Raw genomic sequence first — 23,713 nt, 5'->3', positions numbered from 1 at the left:
CTTTTGCTGTGCAAAAGTCTGGGAGGGAGGGGGGTGGAGGGGAAAAGCGGCGCGCCTGGGGGAGGAGGCGGGGCCTGGGATTTGGGGAAGGGATTGGAATGGGGACGGGGAAGGGGTGGAGCCAGGAGCGGGGGGTGCCTATGCCCCACGCAGCGCTGCCCGCGTGCTGAAGCTGCAGGGGGGAGCGGGGGAGGAGCTTTTGCTGCTGGAGAGGCCCCAAGTGAGCGGCTCAATCCGGCGCGGCTGCCCTGTCAGCTGCTTTTGGGTCTTTAAATAGCCGTCCGGGGGGAAATCCCGGACATTTTTAGCTTTTTACAAATCCCCCCCGGACGGCTATTTAAAGACCCAAAAACCGGACACGTCTGGGGAAACCTGGACGTATGGTAACCCTGAGCACTATGCTTGCTCCATGTTTCTGATTAGTGCAGGAAGCAGAACAGTGGGTGCCTATCCAGGATCAGCAAACCGCTGTGTGTCCCACACTGCCCCCTCCTGCACAGTTGGGCTGAGACCTGTCTCTGTGCCCTGTTGCAGGCTCTTGGAGGGGTGTGCGTGTGTCCCACCCATCTACCCACCCCTGGGATGCTCTTCTCCCATCTTACCCTGAGGTTATTACATGGTGTCTTGGCCTTCTGTGTCTAGATACCCCCTGGGTTCCAGGCTGCCCTTTCTGAGAATGGTGCCCCTTGTGTGCTCATCCGGAGGGGAAGAGGCTCCTGTCAATGTAAGGCCTGCTGTGGATGTATATTCAGAACCACAGCCACACCCTCTGAAAGCACATCTCGTTCAGGACAGCCAAAAGAGCGCTCACTCCGCCCCGCTCCTTTGAGAAAGCTTTCGGCAGGCTCCCTGAGTCTCACACTCTTAGCATGGGGCTGTTACACGGTTTTGTCACTCAGTCACCTACCATAAATCCCACCCCTCAAGACCAAAACTCTACACCTTTTATATCAATTCAGAGTGTTTGACAATTAAAAACCACTGTTCCGTCTGTCACTGGACAAACCTGGTGGAATTAACATAACCCTTCCTGAATTAGGTTTAATCCCTTTGGGGTCCCTCGCATTAAACATGCCATTGTGTATGTGTTGTTGTATGTAGCTCCTCTAGGAGGCGGGGGAGGCTAATGTCATTCCTCCGGTAATCAGCCCTTTGAAGCCACTCCTGGAGAGGTGGGCATGGATTGGTTCACACTGGATTCGCCAGGGACCAACAGATAAAAAGGGTTTGGGGATAAATAGCTCAGGGCCTTCTTCCTGATCCAGCAAATAGACAGGACACCTGGTGCATGGAATAGCCGAATCCTAAGGTGTGGCTGGAAGGACTGGGCCTACTGAGGCCTGATAAAGACCATGCTAGTTCTGAGCTGAAGCTGTGGTGAACTTGAAACCACAAGGAGACCCGTTGGATGGGGTTTTTAAGGCCTGTTCCTGCCTGAGATCTGCGGTGAGCTCTGGCAAGCTTATTAGCATGCATGTAGGTTCTTTTATTGTTAATGTTTTCTCTGTAGCGCTTTTACCTTATAAATAAGACAGGCTTGCATAGGAAGTGCTGTGTGGTACCTTATCATGGTGGGCAATTGCACTTTTGGTCTCTGAATACAAAGTAAGCAGGCCTGCTTAGGCAGTCTCTCTTGCTTGGGATATCACTGTATAGTCAGGGGATATGCAGCCTGGAAATACCCAGGCCAGAAGGGATTAAGATGCAGGTCTCTATTCGAGAGCCCAGTGAGCCTGAAGCCCAGAGTGAGTGCCGTTGCTGGACCACAGAGCAGGATTAGAGGAGCAGTTCTCTTGAAGCATGACACCATCATGATGGAAATGTTTGTGGCTTCCACTGAAGGGGAGTTTCCCTAAAGTGCCCTGTCTGTTTGAACCAGCCAGCAGGGCAGGCTTTGCTGAATGCACGGCAGTATCGAGGGGACACTTTAATATGCATCCGCCCATGACACTTGCGACAGGAGCCATCACTGGACCAGGCTGGGGTGATTCAGGAGAGAGGTGGGTGTGTGCTGGGATTGCCGGACCAACAGAAATCATGTTTGCTGGTCACAGAGTTCTTTTGTTTGAGCTACTAGTCTGCAATTGTCAAAATCTATCCAAGGTCTCAAATGGACAAAAGACAACCAGGATCTAAACAAATGCAAAGTCTAAGTTCTAGCTGCCCACAGTAAGAAATCTTTAGCACTTGTGCCTTTTCCACTCATGTCTGAGGCAGATGAACAACATTCAAAAAATTCACAAGGCAAACAAACGATAGGGGCTATTTATCTTTTTATTATAAATTTAGTATGAATGATCAATGGAAAAAGTCATAACAGAGTACCAAGAATGTTTGTCTATCAAAATTTTAGCAGCATTTAAACAGTACTAGGTTCCCATCTCCATCCAAACACTGTCTTCCGCCCCCACAACAGTCACCTCAGCATGAATGGCATCGAGACTTCTAGGCTGCGATTTAAGCCACGCTTGTTCCATGTAATCCCCTGCACTGCTGTGACAATCTCAACCCAAATACGTATCCACAGTTCCTCTAGGGCCAGACAATCATTCCCACACAGGTCATGTCTACACCACACTCTACAGGGTGATTGCGGTCAGGCTAAAAACAGCAGGGTAGGCTAGGAATGCAAGTTTGTACCCAGCCTGCACTGAGGCCTGTGCCACCACATCTGCACTGCGATTTGTAGCCATGCTGGTTCAGGCATGTCTCCCTGTGCTGCAGTCACACCTCAGATTGCAGTGTAGACCTGCCCTTAGTCACCACGAGCAGCATCTTATTCCACTGAAGAACACAGGGAGGGAGGAGGGACTACTCAACATCAAACCCGGCCCTAGAGTGTTTGTTAGTATCCATAACACAGGCTGATCCGACAGGCTCAATGACACAACTGTACTCCCGAAAGCAATTCATTCACGGGGCAGGGCCCATTATTATTCATTACTTTCTAATCCCCAAGTGCCAGGCACGCTTATTACCTATCTACCTTCCTCAATTTCTATGCGTGACTTTAGAGTACAGGCCATGTAATCACCCACCCATTTCTCTGAGATTCTGTGGTGGAGAACTACTGGGGAAGGAGAAGATATTTAAGGCTTCATCTTGCTCCTGTTCAAGTTGATGGCAGGACTGGGTTCAGATTTGATAGGAGTGGGGGAAGATGGAAGATGAATATTTAGTGTATTTCAGATTCAAAATATAATTAAGTTAGTTGACTAATCACACGAACAGTAGTGTTAAGCATACAGAATAACGAGAACAGGCATAACTGTAAAATACTTTTTTTGCTAGTTACAATCAAACATGAACAGTACTATCCCGGCTTTGCTGGGGATAGTTTAGTGAACACAATCTTTAATTAGAAGTGGGAACACACAGGTACACACACGGGTAGACGACAACATAACTCTAGCAAGCTATTTCCCTGCTTCTTTGGTACTTTCTAAACTTTCTTATCCAAAATATATACGGGAAATGCACCATTAAAAAGTTACTGTTTGTCAGTATTTACAAAAGCAGTTGCCATATAGTATTGTACACAAAGATCAATCGGATATGAACAAAGTTATCTTACGAAAAGCACTTATGCACATGTTTTGTTCCAGTATCTTTGAACTTTAAAAAAATTCATGTTATGCAATCCTGTACCTCGCTTTATCTTATATCAAATAGACAAGAAATATTTCCCAATCCATACTCTTCTTTAAAAGATTAAAAAAATCGCCACTGAAATGTTACATTATGTACAGACTTTACTAAATATTCAATTCTAGGCAATATTTTCACCCCACTTATATTATAACTTAGGTACTATTCCCTACTATATGCATATATTTCTTTAATATATAAGAACGGCACCACATTATATCACCATGTCACCAATATGACACATTGTTATATACAGTAGATATGAAGTTAGATATGGAAGATGAATCCTTGTCGACTAGCACTTCCATTGGCCAGGTTAGCAGGGCTCTTCTCCTCCCCCGCCATGGGAGAGTAGCTTGGGCTACTCGACCTGTTTCGCGGGGAAGTGGCAATTCAGACATAGGGCAGAATCCCGTACATCAAGATCGCCATGACTCCAGCACTGAACAAGCCAGCGACAGGAACCGTCACAAACCAGGCCAGAAAGATGTTGCGGAACAGACGCCAGTCAACAGCCTTCTTGGAACGTATCCAGCCGACTGCCACCACTGACCCAACCTTAGGAGTTTGAGAAGAGGGTTAGGAGATACAAGGTTAACATCTACAAGCCTCTAAGAGACTTCTATGACCAACCCAATGCCAATCAGCTGATACCCAGCCACGTAAGTAGCCAAGATCTTAAAGTAATGCAGACTTCAGTGAAGAGTGAGGCTTTGTTAAAGGATGGCTGGAATTTAGCACTTGCAGGTTGCTGGGGTTTAAAAAAAAAAAAAAAAAAGAAAACCCCTCAGCAGCTGACTCTTCAATGCCTTCCCTGGTATATGCCTCAACTTCAAGCAGCTTAATTAGATTCCGGTATCTCAGTCAAATGGCAATGAACTCTGCTAGTGTCAATGCAGGTCTATGTGCTCTGCCTTTTTAGGCCCCAATCCTGCAATGAGCTCTCCACAGGCAGAGCACTGCACCCACCCCGAGCCTGTTGACGTCAATAGGCCCTGCATGGACACAGGGATCATACTGTGTGGGGCTCATTGCAGAATTGAAGCCTTAGCCCAGACGTGGGCAAACTACGGCCCACGGGCCACATCCGACCCCTGAGCTCCCAGCGGGGGAGCCTAGTCCCTGGCCCCTCCCCCACAGCCGGGCCGTGCTCTGGCCCGCCACTCCCGGTGGGGAGCGCAGCTGGCTCTGGCCGGGTGTCGTGGCTGCGAGCTCCTGCTGCTGGTAAGGGGGCGGGGAGCGGGGGGTTCAGTCAGTGAGGCGGGGGCGGTTGGATGGGGTGGAGGTTCTGGGGGGGCGGTCAGGGGATGGGGACAGGGAGGGTTGGGAGTGGGAGTCCCAGGGAGCCTGTCAGGGGGCGGGGATATGGATAGGGGTCAGGAGGGCAGTCAGGGGACAGGGAGCAGGGGGAATCCCGGGGGGCAGTTAGGGGCGGGGGGTCCTGGGAGGAGATGGTTGGGGAGGAGGAGCAGAGGGCGTTTGGATAGGGAGTGGGAGTCCCAGGGGGCTGTCAGGGGGCGGGGGGTGGACAGGGGTGGGGCAGCCAGGGGACAGGGAGCAGGGGGATTGGATATGGGGCAGGGGTCCCAGGAGGGGGCGGTCAGGGGACAAGGAACTGGGGGGGGGGGGGAGTGTTGGATGGGTTGAGGGTTCTGAGGGGGCAGGAGCCAGGCTGTTTGGGGAGGCACAGCCTTCCCTACCTGGCCCTCCATACAGTTGCGCAACCCTGATGTGGCCCGAGAGCCAAAAAGTTTGCCCACCCCTGCCTTAGACTGAGAGCTCTTTGGTGCAAGGACTGAGTTGTCTTTAGTGTTTGCCAAACATCTTGCACATTTTGGGTGCTACTGAAATCTAAAGAATAAAAATTTATGCAGTCTGCCAAGTGTGTTTTCTAGTGTAAAACCTGTGCTTCTGTGCCAACCACTCATCACAGCAACTCTCCTTGTATCAAATGTTCATAGCCCTTCCTAAAAATGACTAGACCAGCCTGATGATGTGGGGAATTCAATCAGTGTGGACATCAAGGCAAGAAGGTGTTAACAGAGAAATACACTTTGAGGAATAGTTAGCAGAAGGGTTTGGCAGATCAACTTCTATGTATGTACTACTGTACGAGAGAGAGTTTTAAAAGTATTGTAGCAATGGTGGCTTATTCCTGCAAACTATACCACCACCTATGGGCAGCAATGGACTAGAGGAAGGTTTTATTCATATCAGGAAATATCGCCCAGAGGATTACGGCAGGATTACAAATTAATAACTGGGACATAGAGTTCCTCTGGCCCGAGAAGTAATGCAATTAACGATGTGGCTACTTGAGACATAAAACATTTATTAGTAGCAGCACAGCTCTTATTAGCTGGGAACTGGAAACAGAAAACTCTTCTCTGTTAGAAAGTGACTTTTTGGGATCTAGCAGTAAATGGTACATTACTGCATCAGAATAAGACTCCGCAAGGGAGACAGTTAAAATCTAACTTCCTTTCACTACATTTTCAGATAAGGAAACTCACCAGCTACAAGTCCACTTTTTTTAGTATTGAGATTGAAGTTTCTTGTGGGGGGAAAAGCCCTACAATTTTTAAACAGTTTGTGGAAACAAGTATGTCTGGGAAGTTTTTCTAAATTATATTTTCTTTCTACTCCTGAAGCAGCATCTTGGGCCTCCTCAGCTGGTATAAATCAGTGTAGCTCCATAGAAGCCAATGTTAAAATAGCAAGAAATCCTTCCAACACAGAAGAAAGAAAAAGGCCACAGACTTAATGGTGTTCTTCAACAATTAAAGGGAAAAGTGAGGCTAGCAGGGGAAGAATTGCTGACAGATCTATCAAACGGGGCCATAATTGCCTGAGGAAAGTGCTGAAAGCCCCATTTGTTAGGGCATTTAAAACTAGACCCTATAATATGGAAAAGCGTGCTATGTCAGAGAGCGGAGCTAGAAGAACTAGCAGCTCTTCCGTCTCTAGCTACTTGGATTCTATGGTCATGAAAGTTGCTGGTAGCTACGTCCAGCACCATGGTATAGGATTCGATGTCTTGCCATATGGGCGACAGCCTAAAGAATGGATATGGGCTAGGCTAACAGAAGACCTTGTGGGCATGCTCCGGCTGAGAATCCTTCCTAAAGGAAGGCCCCAATCCCAGTCGCACTGTTGTCAACAGGAATCTTTCCATTGAGCGCAAAAGTGGAGCTGGATTTGGTCCTAAATGGCATCTTTGCCTGGACTAGACTGAACCACATTAATTTTTTAAAATAAAAACTTCCCTGCATTTAAAGAGGTTTAGAGACATTGGGCGGAACAAGGTGTTTTAGGAGAGGGTGAAGAGAGATACTTTCCCTGTGGGAATAAGTTAAGAGAAGATTTCACCTAATAAGATCATGCGGGTATAAAAACCCGTTCGAAGAGAAACTTATTAGCTATGTAACATTTAATCTGAATAAACCGATCAGTCACTGATACGCTAGTCTGGGGCTAGCAAGTACTGTAGATGGCTCCAGATGGTTTGCAGTTGTCTTGAGGAGAAGCGGCAACCAGCCTAAATAAAGAGAAACACAACAACAGCAGATTTCTGAATAGCCCCTTGGTCCACAGAAAACTGTCTAGAAAGGACCGTGTTGCTTGGCTCCTTAATAATACATTTAGGGCTTCTTTTTGGGGGGTTATTTACAGCAAATTTTGAGTTTTATGTAGATGTTTGCTTGCTTGGAAAGGACAGGCAAGTAAAAGAGGAGTTGTTGCCTTGTAAATCAGAGATATATACACGTGCACTGAGGATGAGATGGATATAGGAGACAGACTTGTTGAAAGTCTCTGGATAAGGATAAGAGGGGTAAAAAACAAGGCTGATGTCATGGCAAGGGTCTACTATAGATTAGCTAACCAGGAACAAGAGGTGCATGAGGCTTTTTTTTTGTTTGTTTTGAACAACTAACAAAATTGTCCAAAGCACAGGACTTGGTGGTGATGGGGGACTTCAACCAGACACCTGTTGGGAAAATAACGCAGCAAAGCACAGATTATCCAACAAGTTCTTAGACCGTATTGGAGACAATTTTTTATTTCAGAAGGTGAAGAAAACAACTATGGGAGAGGCTGTTCTAGATGTGATTTTGACAACTAGGGAGGAACTGGTTGAGAATTTGAAAGTGGAAGGCAGCTTGAGTGAAAGTGATCGTAAAATGATAGAATTCATGATTCTACGGAATGGCGTAGGAGGGAAAACAGCAGAATAAAGATAATGGATTTCAAGAAGGCAGACTTTAGTAAATTCAGGGAATTGGTAGGTAAGATCCCATGGTAAGCAAGTCTAAGGGGAAAAACAGTTCAAGAGAGTTGGCAGTTTTCAAAGAGACATTATTAATGGCACAAGAACAAACTATCTCACTGTGTAGGAAAGATAGGAGGTATGGCAAAAGACCACCATGGCTTAACCAGGAGATATTCAATGATCTGAAACTCAAAAAAGAGCCCTAAAAAAGTGGACACTAGGTTAAATTACAAAGGATGAATATAAAAAACCCCAACACAATCATGTAGGGACAAAATGAAATTAAACTAGCTAGAGACATAAAGGGTAACAAAAAACCATTCAACATATACAAACAAGAGGAAGACCAAGGACAGGGTTGGCCCATTACTCAATGAGGAGGGAAAGACAATAACAGAAAATATGTAAATGGCAGAAATGCTAAATGACTTTTTTGTCTGTTTTCACCAAAAAGTTTAGTAGTGATTGGACATCAAACATAGTGAACACCAGTGATAATGGGGTAGGATCTGAGGCTATAATAGAGAAAGAACAAGTTAAAAATTACTTAGACAAGTTAGATGTCTTCAGTTCAGCAGGCCAGATGAAATACATCCTAGAATACTCAAGGAGCTGACTGAGGAGATATCTGACCCATTAGCAATTATCTTTGAAAACACATGGAAGACGGGAGAGATTCCAGAGGACTGGAAGAGGGCAAATAATGCCCATCTATAAAAAGGGGAATAAGGATAAAATGACTGGTGTATAATCCTCCAGGTTAACTTCAGTACTCAGAAATATAATGACACAAATAACCACGCACATCAGTTTGCAAACCCCTAAAAAGTAACAAGGTGATAAGTAACAGTCAGCATGGATTTGTCGAGAACAAATCATGTCAAACCAACCTAATTGCTTTCTTTGACAGGGTAACAAGCCTTGTGGATAGGGGGGAAGTGGCAGATGTGTGTATATCTTGACTTTAGTTAGGCTTTTGATATTGTCTCTCATGACTGTCTCAGAAACAAACTAGGGAAATACAATCTAGATGGAATACTATAAGGTGGGTGCATAACTGCTTGGGAATCCATTTCCAGGGAGTAGTTATCAGTGATTCATTGTCAAGCTGGAAGGGCATATTGAATGGGGTCCTACAGGGATCAGTCCTGGCTCTGGTTCTGTTCAATATCTTTATAAATGATGTAGATAATGGTATAGCGAGTATATTTATAAAGTTTGCGGACGATAACAAGTTGGGAGGGGATAGCAAAGAGTTTTGAAGGATAGCATTAAAATTCAAAATGATCTGGACAAACTGGAGAAATTGTCTGAAGTTAATAGGATGAAATTCAATAAGGACAAATGTAAAGTATTCCACTTAGGTAGGAATAATCATACAAAATGGGAAATGACTGTCTAGGAAGGAGTACTGCAGAAAGAGATTTGTGGGTTATAGTGGACCACAAGCTAAATATGAGTCAAGAATATATCACTGTTGCAAAAAAAGCGAACGTCATTCTGGGATGTATTAGCAGCAGTGTTGTAAGCAAGACACCAGAAGTAATTCTTCTGCTCTACTCCGCGCTGATACGTCCTCAGCTGGAGTATTGTGTCCAGTTCTGGGCATCCACATTTCAGGAAAGATGTGGACAAACTGGAGAAAGTCCAGAGAAGAGCAACAAAAATGATTTAAAGGTCTAGAAAATATGACCTATGAGGGAAGATTGAAAAAATTGGGTTTGTTTAGTATTGAGAAGAGAAGACTGAGAGGGGACATGATGACACTTGAATACATAAAAGGTTGTTACAAGGAAGAGGGAGAAAAATTGTTCTCCTTAACCTGTGAGGACAGGACAAGAAGCAATGGGCTTAAATTGCAGCAAGGGAGGTTTAGGTTGGACATTAGGAAAAACTTCCTAACTGTCAGAATGGTTAAGTACTGGAATAAATTGCCTAGGGAGGTTGTGGAATCTCCATGATTGGAGGTTTTTAGGAACAGGTTAGACAAACATCTGCCAGGAAAGGTCTAGTTATTACTTATTCCTGTCTGGAGTGCACAGGACTGGACTAGTTGATCTATTGAAGTCCCTTCCAGTCCTACACTTCTGTGTCCAAAAATCAGGGTCTTTCAAGGCTCTCTTTGTAAATATCGTAATGAGTAATATTTGTAATGTTCCCTAGTACACTTTAATGTAGAACTCTCTCAAACAGCACTATGTTAAAGCACTCTAGTGAACCTTTAGTGCGCACCAGCAGGGCCTGCATGGACCAATTAATGTGCAACATATTAGTGCACTTTAGAAATCACACCACCATAGTATGCATTACTGCGCTATGTAAACAAGCCCTTAGATACAAGTAAACATGTCTGGTGTTTACTGGATAAAAAACAGGTGTTTTGTTTGTAAGTTTTAACTGATAATACACCCCGATATCAAAAACAGACAATCAGAAGTCCTACGTATATTATACATTTCACACAATTTTTGTATCAGCTTGTATTTCCCATCTATTGTGTAAGGTTACTGTATCAAATTTCAGTCTGGTTTAGTGTGTAAGCAAGATGTAATTTTTGTTTTTTCTTGAAATTTAAAAAGATATCAGCAATGACGGCATTGGTAAATCCAGCTCTAAACACTATGAAAGTTTAGTTTATTAATAATGATTTTGATGAATTAAAGATTAGGAAAGCAGTTAAAACTTCAAAAGAGAAAAACAAAAATGATTTGTAGATATTCGATGACAGCTACCTTCAGATTGGTTTCAAACCAATGCAGTTTGCCTTCATATGCTCTGTTTAACGACAGATGTATAGAACAAGTAGTTCTGCATTCAACAGTGGTGCCTGCTAAAATACACACTTCTGTAGCGAGGATGTTTATAACATCCATTTTCCATTGTTATTTCAGTGCATAGACAAGCTAATCAAATCTGCCTGTCACGTGCAGTACAAGCTATTCAGAAGCCCCTGTGTGTTAAATCGTAGGCTTCATGGATTAGAATAAATACAGGCTAACTCTACTAAAAGCCTCGTTCCAGAGTAACTTTCTGGCATGTGAACCAATGGCCAAAACCGAAAGTTCCAGGCTCTGTTGCTACAACTGGCTCCTTGTGGATGGACCCTGCTTGGCTCACAAACATTATACCTTGCAACAGCTGAAAGATACCGAACGTTTTGGGGTTAGTGACTAAACCCACAGGGACTCTGTGCCCTCCTCTCCACAGGGACAGGGCTCTCGCTGTTGCAAAAATAAAGATTTTTTCCTTTTACATTTCAGAGCTTCTCACGGCATAGGAATGTTGCATTTCTACTAGCCATAGTTAGCAATTTAAGCTAATTGTCTGAACACTACATGTTGCATGTGCACCATGCTTTATTGAGGATGCTCAACATAAGACCGCTAAACATATGTTAATGTGACCACCTAAGTCTACAATAACACTGTGAACAGTAAACTACACTAGTCAGATTCACACTGGCCAAATTAACATTATGGTAAGAACCTTAAACTTTCCACCCTTTTGTGCAATTGCTCAGTCTTAACTTTGCATCTGTGTAGTTCTTTTGAATGTAATTTTGTTTGTTTGTTTGTGGTCATCAAAATCTATTTGGCGCAAAACATAATGAAGGCAAACTGCAACGATCAGCATTTCTCAGAATTTGACTGTTATAGATTGAGATTATCACTGCAAACTCCAATACCTTGCAATGAGTGGAGCTTATTGGAATACCCACATTTGAGGCTACAAGTACCGTTAGCGCACACATTACTTCAATGCAAAATCCACTGTGAAGAAATAAAAAAAAGATAGATGGAAATGTTGTAGTATAAGAGTTACATGAAGGAAATCCCATGCCATGCACTTATCAAGACAGTGAAGTATGAACGATGGAAGGTGTCATAGCCTCTGAACACTGAGGAATGCTACAGATCTAGGTTCAAATGGCATAATCAAAGAAAAGCAAATCGTCTGCTTCTACTCCCAACATACTGTGGAACTGTTTAATTTTGCTTGTGATCATTCTCTCTTTAGAGCTGTGGATGCCATATTTGGGAAGGGTTACTCTGGGCAGAGCCTATCGAGTTCAAACCCTGTATGCTCCTATGCCCCAGTTACAATTGATTTTCAATCTGAAAATCAAAAATGTATTTTTTACAGTGAACATTTCCAGTTCTACATTGATGTAAATCTCTTTGTTCGTTTGTTTGTTTTTGAAAGACCAGAACTGGGCCATGCCTCAACATCAATTGGATTTTGCCTTGCAGACGAGAACTATTTCAGCTTTTTCCTGCATTGAATCATGCCATTGTACAGCGACCTGAGCAGCAAACTTAAAGATGTACAGTCCAGACTGCCATGACTGCAGTCACATGGCAAAAGCATACCTTGCAGTGTGTAGTACTGACAGGAAGTCCAACATTGGAAGCTACCACAACTGTGAACGCCGAAGCCAACTCAATAGTGAATCCACTGCAGGAAGCATAAGAAAACACTTCACAGTCACTCTTTGTATCAGTTTGGACTGACACCATGCAGTGTGCCAAAGTCTTACCCGTATCTTCTTCAACTGTTTATCTCCAACTGATTTGGCCATAGAATTACATTAGAAGAACAATGGACTACTGAATAATGGAAACAATACACACTAGTTATCTGCATTAAACTGGTTGCACAGCTCAGTGCTTCAGGCTGTTTTACTACTCTACAGTCCAGTGAACCATGCTTAATTAGTCATTAGGTTAGTGGCAGCAGAGGTCTAGTATGCATTAAAGCAAAACTAAGAGCCAGATTCATATTTGTAATGTTATGAAGCACATGGAGAAAGCTAATTTTGTGATTTCCAAATTTCATGGTTTCACATGCTAATTAGGACAGCAGTAGAATACATTGGTCAACTAGACCTCTACAATTCAGACTCCTACCACATTCATTTACAGGGATATTTTAACAAGGTAGCGTGTCAAAACAGTTACCATTAGAATCAAATCAAAAGCAAACCCAGCAGTCCACACAATTAAAAGCAAAACTACAGCAGCAATTTCTCAAACTAGATCCTATTAGAAATTCAGGCAATCAAATTAGTCATCTTGTACCTACCTCGAAGGTGTGATTGGAGTGAGGTCTTTACCCATAGTCTGGATAACTCTTCTACCCCAGACCCAGAGACCTACACAGATCCCAACACCTCCATAAAACAGCAGCCAGACAGGAGTCGCAGCTTCTTGCATTACACCTCCTTGTTCATATATAAGCCACAGAGCTACCAGAGGACCAATTGCATTGCTGAGAAAATAAAATATATCGGGGTTATAAAAACAGAGGCAAGTGCTTTTCAACAAGTCACATTTGTTGTATTCATTTTTCTCCAAAACTGGGTGTAGCATTATTCTAATCCCACCACATGAAATAGATTAAAACTTTGTACAATGTCATTTGTAAGAAGACTGCAGTGTGTGACAAATGGGATCAGATCCAAATTCAGGAGCCCCTTGTTGCCTACATTTCACTGTTGATCACTATGGCAGAAATTGACAGAAGTTTCTATTATGCAAATAATTTTCCAGAAATTGGTACCTTACAGATGTCTTGGCTCCTTATTGGGCGCCATGAAGGCGCGACTCCAGGGGGCACCCGTACTGACCTGACGGATGCTGCTGTGGGAAAAATCTTCCGGCTACCGTGTCCATGTGCACGCACACACCGGACTGGAATGGACGTGAACAAGCACTCAAAGAGGAACTGTTACAAGAATGCCATGTGTCTGACGAAGTGGGTATTCACCGACGAAAGATTATGCTCCAATACGTCTATTAATCTATAAGGTGCCACTTTTTACAGATCCAGACTAACACAGCTACCCCTCTGATACAGTTACAAGAAGGTGACTGGGTTTTTTTTAAATCTCATTTTTGAATGCTCAGGGATGGCAATACTGGGACATGGCTGGTGTGCCTCTGCACCATGTTAAACTCTGGCTGCAATATCAACCTTTTGTGGCCAGTTACAGCTATTACAAGGTAACGCAATTGTCAGGCTGCTCTGACATGACACCGTGGACCCAGCTCTGCACAGAAGTTGTGCCAGGGTCAGAGAAAGGCAACAGAGAGCGTGTAAGCCAACTTTGCACACACCTCTGACTTGCACTCTGAAAGTATCAGCAGCACCGATATGTGCAACATCTGTTCTTATGCTGCCTTTAGTGCTGATGAGAAGTCTTGCCCTGCAGCTGATCAAGTCAGAATGACATAAAAAGAGAGAGACCTAACTCTAAATTAAATGCTGCATCTAAACTCTCAATTCAATGCTGTTACTCTGTGGTCTTTAGGGATTCCTTTCAGTGACTTAAGAGTCAGAATTATGGAAGAATATGGTGACAGCGTTCAGGGGAAAATCTGCAGTTTCTAGCAACACATCAGAGATCCTTGTTAAGAGCTTACATCTGCTACGTTGGCTGGATCAAATTTAACATCTGCATTATTCTGTTGATGTTTCAGATTTTCGCATTAGGAAAAAAATAAATGTAGGAATGTGTGAAGCAGGCCTAAAGGAACGGACATTAAATACTTTGAAATATTTCTTTACCAAATACACGTAGAGGGAACATATTTAACATTTTTACGGCTTAAGCTGATCAGAGTGACTATCATAATTCTGAGGAAAGGAAAGACTGAGAGCAGCAGAATAAGGACAATGGACTTCAAAAGAGCAGACTTAAACAGGGAAGTGGTAGGTAAGAGCCAATGGGAAGAAAATCTAAGGGAAAAAGGAATTCAGGAGAATAGCAGTTTCTCAAGGCACAACAGCAAATTATCCCAATGTGAAGGAAAGATTGGAAGAATAGGAAAAGGCCAATATGGCTCCATCGGGAGCTCTTTAGTGACCAGAAAATCACAAAGGAATTCTTCCGAAAGTGGAAACAAGGACAAATTGCTAAGGAGGAGTATCAAAGAATAGCACAAGCATGTAGGAAGAAAATCAAAAGGGCTAAGGCACAAAATGAGTTACATAAAAGGTGATAAGAAGAGGTTCTATGAATACATTAGGAGAAAGAAAAAGCCAAAGGGACATGAGGTTCTCTACTCAGCGGGCAGGGCCGGCTCCAGGCACCAGCTTGGCAAGCTGGTGCTTGGGGCGGCCACTCCGGACAGGGGCGACAGGTCCAGCTATTCGGCGGACGGTCCCTCACTCCCGCTAGGAGCGAAGGACCTTCTGCCGAATTGCCGCCGCAGATCACGATCGCGGCTTTTTTTTTTTTTTTTTTTTGTGGCTGCTTGGGGCGGCCAAAACCCTGGAGCCGGTCCTGTCAGCGGGAAAGGAAAATCAATCATTGATGACATCAAGAAGCCTGGGGTATTCAATGCATATTTTGCTTCAGTCTTCCCTAAAAAGTGAAATGGTGACCAGATACTCCATACAACTAACATTAACAACCAGGGGGAAACAAACACAAGCCAAAATATGAAAATAACAGGTTAAAGAGTATTTAGATAAGTTGGATGTACTCAAGTCAGCAGGGCCTGATGAAATTCATCCTAAAATACTTAGTCTTAGGGTATGTCTACACTACCCGCCGGATTGGCGGGTAGCGAATGATCTATGGGGATCGATTTATCGTGTATAGTGTAGATGCGATAAATCAATCCCCGATCGCTCTCCCGTCGACTGCTGAACTCCAGCAGTGCGAGAGGCAGAAGCAAAGTCGACAGGGAAGCCGCGGTCGTCGATCCAGCGCCGCGAGGACGCAAAGTAAGTAATTTTAATTCGATCTAAGATACGTTGACTTCAGCTACGCTATTCTCGTAGCTGAAGTTGCATATCTTAGATTGATCCCCCCGTGTAAACCAGGCCTTAAGGAACTAGCTGAAGCAATCTCAGAACCGGTAGCAATGATCTTCGAGAACTCATGGAGGACACGTGAGGTCTCAGAGTATTGGAGAAGGGCAAACACAGTAGTTAACTTTCAAAGGAGAACAAGGAGGACCTGGGGAATTATAGACCAGGCAGCCTAACTTCGATACCTGGAAGGATACTAGAATAAATTACTAAACAATCAATCTGTAAACACCTAGATTAGAACAGGATTATAAGGAATAGCCAGCACGAATTTGTCAAGAACAAACCAACCTAATTTTCTTCTTTAACAGCGTTACTGGCCTGGTAAATAGAGAAGCAGTTGACATGATACACCCTGATTTTAGTGTTTGGAAATGTGGTCTAGATTAAATTACTTTAAGTCGCATATACAACAGGTTGAAAGACCATACTGAAAGAGTAGTTATCAAGGGTTTGCTGTCAAACGGGGAGGGCGTATCTAGTAGAGTTCCACAGGGATCAGTCCTGGGTCCAGTACTATTTGATAGTTTCATTAAATGACTTGGACAATGGAGTGGAGAATATGCTTTAAAATCTGCAGATAACATCAAGCTGGGAGAGGTTGTCAGGGACGGTCAAGGTTTACCTGGTCCTGCCTTATTGCAGGGGGCTTGACTTGATGAGGTCCCTTCCAGCCCTACTTTTCTATGATTCTATGGATTAATCGATACCTGTAGCCACTTTAGCAGACTACAGCAGATTTTCAAAAGAGCTCAGCATCTAGCAGAAGCTCCTGTTATTGTCAAGCGGAAACTCAATATTTTTGAGAAATCAGGACACATGCTTCATTTAAGTACCTAAAGGTAAAAGGAATGCTTTAGGAAATCTGGCCCCAGTTGTACAGCTAAGGTGAGGTTCTATGAATGCTGTGTCACAATGCCAAGGCTAACATCACCAAAGAAAGCATACTAACTCTTACCCAAGGCAAATATACTCTACTGATTGTACAGGACTTTCCTTGATATGGTATGTTGTAATATGACTCGTTAATTGGTACTTCCCTTACCCCAACCCAAGAAAGCACAAAAGGAAGGTTGCATTGTAATTATCAGATTCTAATCACATCTAAGTGATTACAAAACGGAAGATAAATAATTTTAAAAAGTCAAACATAATTCAATAGATTTAAAATCTAATAGGCAGCTACTCTCTTTACAAACTGATAACAGCGAGTGGGATTCTGAGAACGCAGAATTCAGGGATTGACAGTTACACTTGCCCTGGGTCCCGGACTGGCTATATTTACTCCTGGCACAGTACCAAAACACACAGCTGGAGCAAGGGACAGCTTTGAGGTCTTATACTGTACAAGGCAAGCCACCGTGGCTAGTAATTAATCATGTGTATCGTTTCAAAACTGGAGTCCGAGCTTTCATTGGAATAAAGTATTAGCGTCTGATCCTGCCCAAGTCGCTGGGAGTCGAGAGTCCTCAGCACCTCCTAGGAAGCACTGACGTAAAATGTGACTCTTACACTTCACTTCACAACTCCTTTTCCCATTTACATGGGGGAAAAAAGAGGTGCCCATGATTGTTTGCCACTCCATCTGGTCCTTGGCATGGGTTCATAGGTCTTGGAGTTCGTCTTTTTCTCTTCAAACTTCTTTTGACAGAGTCTTTCCATCGTATCCTTGGGCTTTCACATCCTTTCTGGCAGTCCTCTTGCTCTCTTTGATGGTCTTTCTTTTCCCACTCTTACCATGTGTCCAGCCCACCTCAACCGTGCACTCTCCAGTCTATTGCTCAGAGTCCCAAGTCCATCTTTCCCCTAATTTCTTCCATGCACACTCTGCGTACCCTCCACTTGCCTGCCATTCTCTTCACTATATTCTTTTCTTCCATCTAAAATGAGGCCCTTACTCTCACTTCATTATTTCATGAGAAATCAAGCTCTAAAATGATGTGAGAAACACTGTCATAAATGGACTTTGCTTACAGATCAGTGTGAATACTTCCATCCCAAGCAAATAACTCCAAGAACTGGCCTGGAGCAGTGATTAGGAAGGAAGTTTCTTTTAGGAATGCATGACAAAAAAATGAGACATTCCAATTGCATGGTAAATTGTATTACTTTAAAAGTGGTTTTATTGTTTGACTTTTAATTGGGCAAAAGAGTCTTAGGGATTTGGAGAAAGGCCCTAGCAGCAATAAATGGTTCAAATTAGTAAAAACTCTGAAAAATGGAGATAAAAATCTGATTTTTAGAAGCACTGCACTGATTAAATCCATTGCAGATTAAATCCGTTTTAGCTAAACATAAGGTAATTTCAATTAGCAAAAATATTCTAAGATTCCCATATGCTGACATATCTTCTAAGGAGTCATTGTGAATGCTTGAGATATAGCTAAGAATGATAAAGTCAACAGAAGCACAAAGGAAATGATTGGAAGCCCTGTAGTGTAGGATTGCAAAAACAATTCTGCCTGGAAGGAAGAAGAGTCACTTGATTGAATCACTTACAATTTTTAAACCAAGACTTCATTGCTGTGCCCACAGTTTGTAGGGACAAATTAAATTATTTAGGTGTTTAAGTACCAGATTTGCAGGCCCAAATAGGTAAGTAGACGTCTAAATGCACTTACCGGTACCTGCAATCTTATGGGTGCAGAAACAGACTGGGGGTGCGGCCAGGCAGAAAATCTGACTTGAAGGATGTAGTGAAAACTGATCAATCCCTCCTTTTTATATTGTTACATAATACGGGAACAAAGTGTCACTGAAATTAACAGCAGGTAAATTTAGAACAAGTAAATTGTTGGCTCATACTGATCTGTAAGAGACTCACCACTGACACTTAAAAGCCCTGCTAGTAATTGGTCAGAAGATAGAAAAGTCTTCATAAACTGCAACAGCAAAGATGCTTTTTTGTATTAAAATACAGTTTTAATTCTATACACTTTTCACTGGCAAATGGAATCTCTGACTTGAACAAGCCCAGTCCACAATGAAAGTGTGATACTAGCAGGTAACCCAACAAACAGCCAAGGCAAAATCTGCTGATCAGTGCTTAGCCCTGGAGGAGTCTGCGCAGGGGCAGAGAGGAGGGGAATCTGACTGTTGTGCCAGCATCTGGCCACAGAGTCTGATAGGGTATCTTGAGGAGAGGAAGAGATACTCCCCACAGTTCCCCTCTGCCTCACACACCAGGGCACTGGATATAGGATAACCTGATTTCATCTCGCAGCAGCAGAGACAGGGGAGGTGATTCCTAATGAGTCCTGAATAGGGGAGACTATTATCCCCACTGGACAGATGGGAACTGAAGCACAGGAAGACTGAGATGCAACAGCTGACACAGGAAACCCATTGTGAAGCAAGGAATCTGTCCCCTCCAACACTCCCAGTTCTTATGGATGAGGTGGGAAGAAACAAAATCTATCTCATAAATATAAGCCTGAAGGGACCATTCTGGTCACCTAGTCTGCCCTCGTGTGTAACACACAGGCCATAGGATTCCTGTTTGAACCAGAGCATGTCTCTTTTAGAAAAACGTCCAATCTAATCTGAGGAAATGAGCTAGTAAGAGAGAGTCTCCTCCCACCCCACTCCCAACACACACACAGGTGTGATCCCGTAATCTGACTCTGTGCAGAACACAGGCCCTAGATTTCATCCAGGAATTCCTGCAGCAAGTCCAGAAATTTGTGGTGGAACTAGAGCATCTCTTTTAGAGACCCCAAGGGATGGAGAATCCATCACATCCCTAGGGACCTGATCCAAAGACTGCTGAATTTGGAGGAAGTCTTTCCATTAACTTCAGTGGGCTTTGGACCAAGCCCTTGGTGAGCAGTGCGCCGTGCCTCTGATGGTGTCGGAGGATTAGGAAGGTGCCCAGCATGCCAGTGGATTATTAGGTCACTGGATCCCCCACCAGAAGTCAGCTACAGGCAGGGGAACCCCTTTGTGTGGAGAGACAGGACTGAGAGGCTTCTTGGGGACATCCATCAATTCAAACTTCTGAATGCCTAGCTGGATCCCATCACCGACGGTTAGGTATTTTTACAACACTGCAAGAGGAACAGTATTGCGCTCCTGATCATTAAAATCCATAGTTCTCCGGAAGATGCATACAACCCTCTGTGGGGGCGAGTAGGGCCCCAGCCCTTCCAACTTGTTCAGAGAATTAGCCCCAGACAACCGTATCAAACACTGGCAACTCTGCATGCAGTCACACTCTTGGGCCACATCTTTTTTCTGAACTGCCCTTTTCATTCTTGTGTTGACCTCTGAGTGGTCCCGTGTGCTCCCCGTGTGCCTGAGTCCTGAGCCAGTGAAACCTGCACACGCCACACAATTAAGTTTAACAACAACATTTTTTCAGAGCTTCTGTTCTAACACATTTAGCTGGGATTTAAAATTCTTTAGCTTTTGTTCAGCACATGCACACCACGTTGTCACATGGCTCCTGGATTGGCTCAGTTAGTCCCAGGGCCTGGAACAGATCCAGTGTCGTTGCCACAGCACGTTTAAGCTTACAGCAGGGAGGTGGCCTGAATGAAACAACCAGCCAAATAAGGTATCATCATTGCTCTCTGCTTCTTTTAACAGGCAGCCGCTATTGCTATCATCCCTGTTGATGTCAGCCCAAAGAGGAGCCCAGAGTGCTGCAAATGCTGAATCCTGATGCAAAAATCGGAGCTATTTGCGATTTGGTATGATATTAGCATGTGGAAATATGCATCATGAAGGACTGTCAAGGCCAGATTTCCTGGCTCAGCTATCCTGGTCAGTGAGTCCATTCTAACTTGGTTTGGGAGGCAATAAACCAATTTAACCTCTTCAAGGCCTGAATCAAAAGTCTTCCCCTAGTCTCTTCAGTATGATGGAATACATGGAACATAGCCATATTATTTACTGTGCACCAAAAGTCCAGTCAACAATGTACAAAGCATGGGAGAACACTGACCTGCAGGAAGCTTACAACACAATCCACATTAGACATCAGTTGTTCAGTCTAAATGTAATTATCAACCAGCCTGTACATCACTATAATGCACTTAAATAAAATATAAAATAGGGCGAACATCAAACTTCATACAGCCGATAATTTATAACTTCCCCCCTCTTCTCTCTCTTTATCCTCTCCCACACTTGAGGGGTCCGTAGTAAAGGGCCTGGCAGAAGAGACTTGGCAAATGAGGGGTGGGTGTTCCAATATAGGGGGAGTCTTGGGGAAGGAGGACAAGACAGGAGTGAGAAGCCTGGAAAGGGAGCAGGAGGAGATGAACTGTGCAGAGCCTTCAAGATGTGGATTAAGAGATAAACTTATGACAGAAGGAAAGGGAAGTTAGCTGACAGGATTCAAAGGGAGAGAGTGAAAGAGAAGCTTTGCAGCAGCATTTGTAAAGGACTGAAAACAGGTAAGTTGAGAAGCTGAAGACAGAAGAAAAAAGGCTGCAGAAGTCAGAATGTGAGAAAGAGCCTGCCCCAAGGTTTTGGTGGTAGGAATAGGCAGACTTTAGAAATGTTGTATAGGCTATAACCTTGAAAAGGCATCAGATGACACAGGGACTACGGTCTCTTAAATGATGTATTTTCTCCAAATCTCTGGATTGCTTTAGAGGACAACCTGAAAAATGAGAGTCCACTACCATGCTAGAGTGGAAATTCCTGACCTCTGTGGGGCTAACTTGCAAGCCTGAAGGGATGTGGCTCCACAGCTCAGTACTCAGGGGGCTGCCTCTTATCTGGGAATCTGAATCACATCCTTCTAAAGTTCACCAAAGATACAGGGCCACTTTGTCCACGGGAACTGAGGGGGCTGAAGCAGCTTTAACCTTGGCAGGCAGTGCTGGGGGGCTTAACAACAGCCTTTCTGGAAGCTTGGACTCAAAATAACCATAATAATAATGTACTATGGTATATGCAGCCAGTTAAAACCACTTCAACGTTTGTTTAGTTCCCATAACCACATTACAAAAATATTCTGAAATGGGCAAAGTGGGGCAATAAAGTGGATCCCAGAACAAAGTATGAATCTAGTCAAAATGAAAAATTATATGAAGGGATTAAACTATCAAGTGCACCAAGTCAGACTGTCGAGTGTCTGAGCCATGTCTTTTCTCCTACAGAAGTGCAGACTTTGGAGATCATGCTAGTGGTCTCATTGAAACGAATGGGAGTAAAATCCTATTCCCCATGAGTAAAGGTGTCAGAAGCAGGCTCAAAGTTTGGTTTTCATGTCAACTCTTTACCCCCCAACACAAACTGTAGCCAGTTTCTAATAGAATGTTTGCTCTTCAGAGTGGAGAGAGGTTAATAGTAGGGTGCCCCACAGTTTAGCACTGGGACCAGCATTACTAAGCCTGCTTACCAAGAGGGATATTTTCAAAGGCACAAGAGGCAGCAACTCCCTGGTGGGCCCCATTTGTACCTTGGGAAGTCTCCCCTCACCCCCCAAAGCTTTGGAAGAAGTAGACAGTGAGCTGGTGACGCTGTTTTGGTTAGTAAAATGAGAACAGAGAAATTCTACATGACTTGAACACACCGAATGATTGGGCACCATGATGAAAGATTAACTTCAGTCTAAGTACATTGACAAAAATAGTCTAAACGTCTCATTTGCTGACGGGCTCTGATCTCTGACTAAAAATAGCTCCCGAGGGCAGGGACTGTCTTTGTTTTGCTTGTTCATACAGAATCTACCACACAACAGGGCCCTGACAGGGGCCTCCATGTGCTGCAGTTCACCAAAACGTGAACTATTTAGCATAGAATAGAAAAGAGGTTCCTGCTATAGGGAAAGAAACTATTAATTGAGCAGTCCAAGTCTTTAGAAACACTGGCTATCTCCATGTAGTTAGATTCTATAGCAAAGCAATGATGTCCCAGTGCTTACATACACCCTCCTGGGTGCCAAATAATTCTCCAAGCACTGAGTTTAATTAAAAAGCACTCCGCTTGTGAGTTCTCACACACTTACCTGACATCGTTACCGCCATGGGCAAAAGATCCAAAGCAGGCCGTTAGGATCTGGAGAAAGTGAAAAAGTAGGTGGACCTGAGATGTGTCCTTCTCCTCCTTTTCCTCTTCTACAGAATCTTCTGGGAGTTGGTTAGGATCTGCTAGGTCCGATGCCAACTTCATTTCCACACCACCTTCGTCTGCCTCGATCTCTGCCTCAGCTACAGCATTGCAGTAGCTGGAGTAGCTATCATAGCGAACTCTCTTTTTAGAATAGGCCACTGTGTCTCCCACCAACTTTTCACTGTCTTCTGGGGTTGATGGATCAACTGCCTTGAAGGATGCATGTACTGGCATTCCACAGATGGCAGCTGTGTAACAAGTGTAGCTGTTGTTGCGACGCAGTATCTTGTAATTGTTTTCTTGTGAGGGCCTATCGTTGTTTGCCCTGTCCAGATGTATTTTGTGTAACAAGTCTTTGTACAATCCTGAGTCTTTATGCACAGTGTGATACACCTGGCCATCACTCCTCACATGGCTGCTGTCAACATTATAAGTGCCATTGGAAACAGGAGATTTCATGGTGGTTTGCGTCATAGAAAAAGCCCTTCCTGTAAAGACAGACGGTGAGATTTTATTTCTATCATATGAAATATGAAAGTTCTATGCTTAGCAAGACACCAAAACAATGTGTGAATGGCTGAAGGGACAGACATCTGCAGGCTACGATACAGAAGTTCATCTCGGATACATGAATGCATTGTTCAATTTCAAACCAAACATGGTTAACTTTTAAGGGAATGTCTACAGTTGGGAGTATGGATGGTTTTATGGTTAAGGCACTAATCTGTGCCTCAGTACATCTTTGCTCAAGTCCCAGATCTCCCACAGATCTGCTGTGTGACTTTGGGCAAGTGCCTTAGACTGGAATTTGGATGCATAACACAAGGCAACTTTTAAAATTCGACCCATAATCTCTCTATGTCTGAATTACCCATTTCTAAAATGGCAGTAAATACTTCTTTCCTACTCGCC

General features: G+C 43.7%; 1 protein-coding gene across 5 annotated transcripts in view; it reads right to left on the bottom strand.

Annotated features, from left to right (window-relative positions):
- Positions 1 to 2,256: 2,256 nt before the first annotated feature.
- SLC20A2 (solute carrier family 20 member 2) overlaps positions 2,257 to 23,713 on the bottom strand; it is a 67,563-nt gene continuing 46,106 nt past the window's right edge. For 4 of the 5 annotated variants that reach the window (XM_054029394.1, XM_054029396.1, XM_054029395.1 and 1 more), the window contains exons 8-11: positions 22,698 to 23,289; positions 13,001 to 13,186; positions 12,289 to 12,373; positions 2,257 to 4,206 (exon numbers count right to left, since the gene is read on the bottom strand). In XM_054029394.1, the coding sequence (XP_053885369.1) occupies positions 4,042 to 4,206; positions 12,289 to 12,373; positions 13,001 to 13,186; positions 22,698 to 23,289 (1,028 nt within the window). In that variant the 3' untranslated portion in view covers positions 2,257 to 4,041. Of the gene's footprint in view, positions 4,207 to 11,603; positions 11,689 to 12,288; positions 12,374 to 13,000; positions 13,187 to 22,697; positions 23,290 to 23,713 lie in introns of all 5 variants that reach the window. The other variant, XM_054029397.1, reaches the window with a different exon arrangement.

The sequence above is a fragment of the Malaclemys terrapin genome, chromosome 5 (assembly GCF_027887155.1).
Source record: "Malaclemys terrapin pileata isolate rMalTer1 chromosome 5, rMalTer1.hap1, whole genome shotgun sequence".
NCBI lineage: Eukaryota > Metazoa > Chordata > Testudines > Emydidae > Malaclemys > Malaclemys terrapin.
Note: the sequence above shows the minus strand (reverse complement) of the source record. Positions and strands in the feature narration are given on the sequence as shown.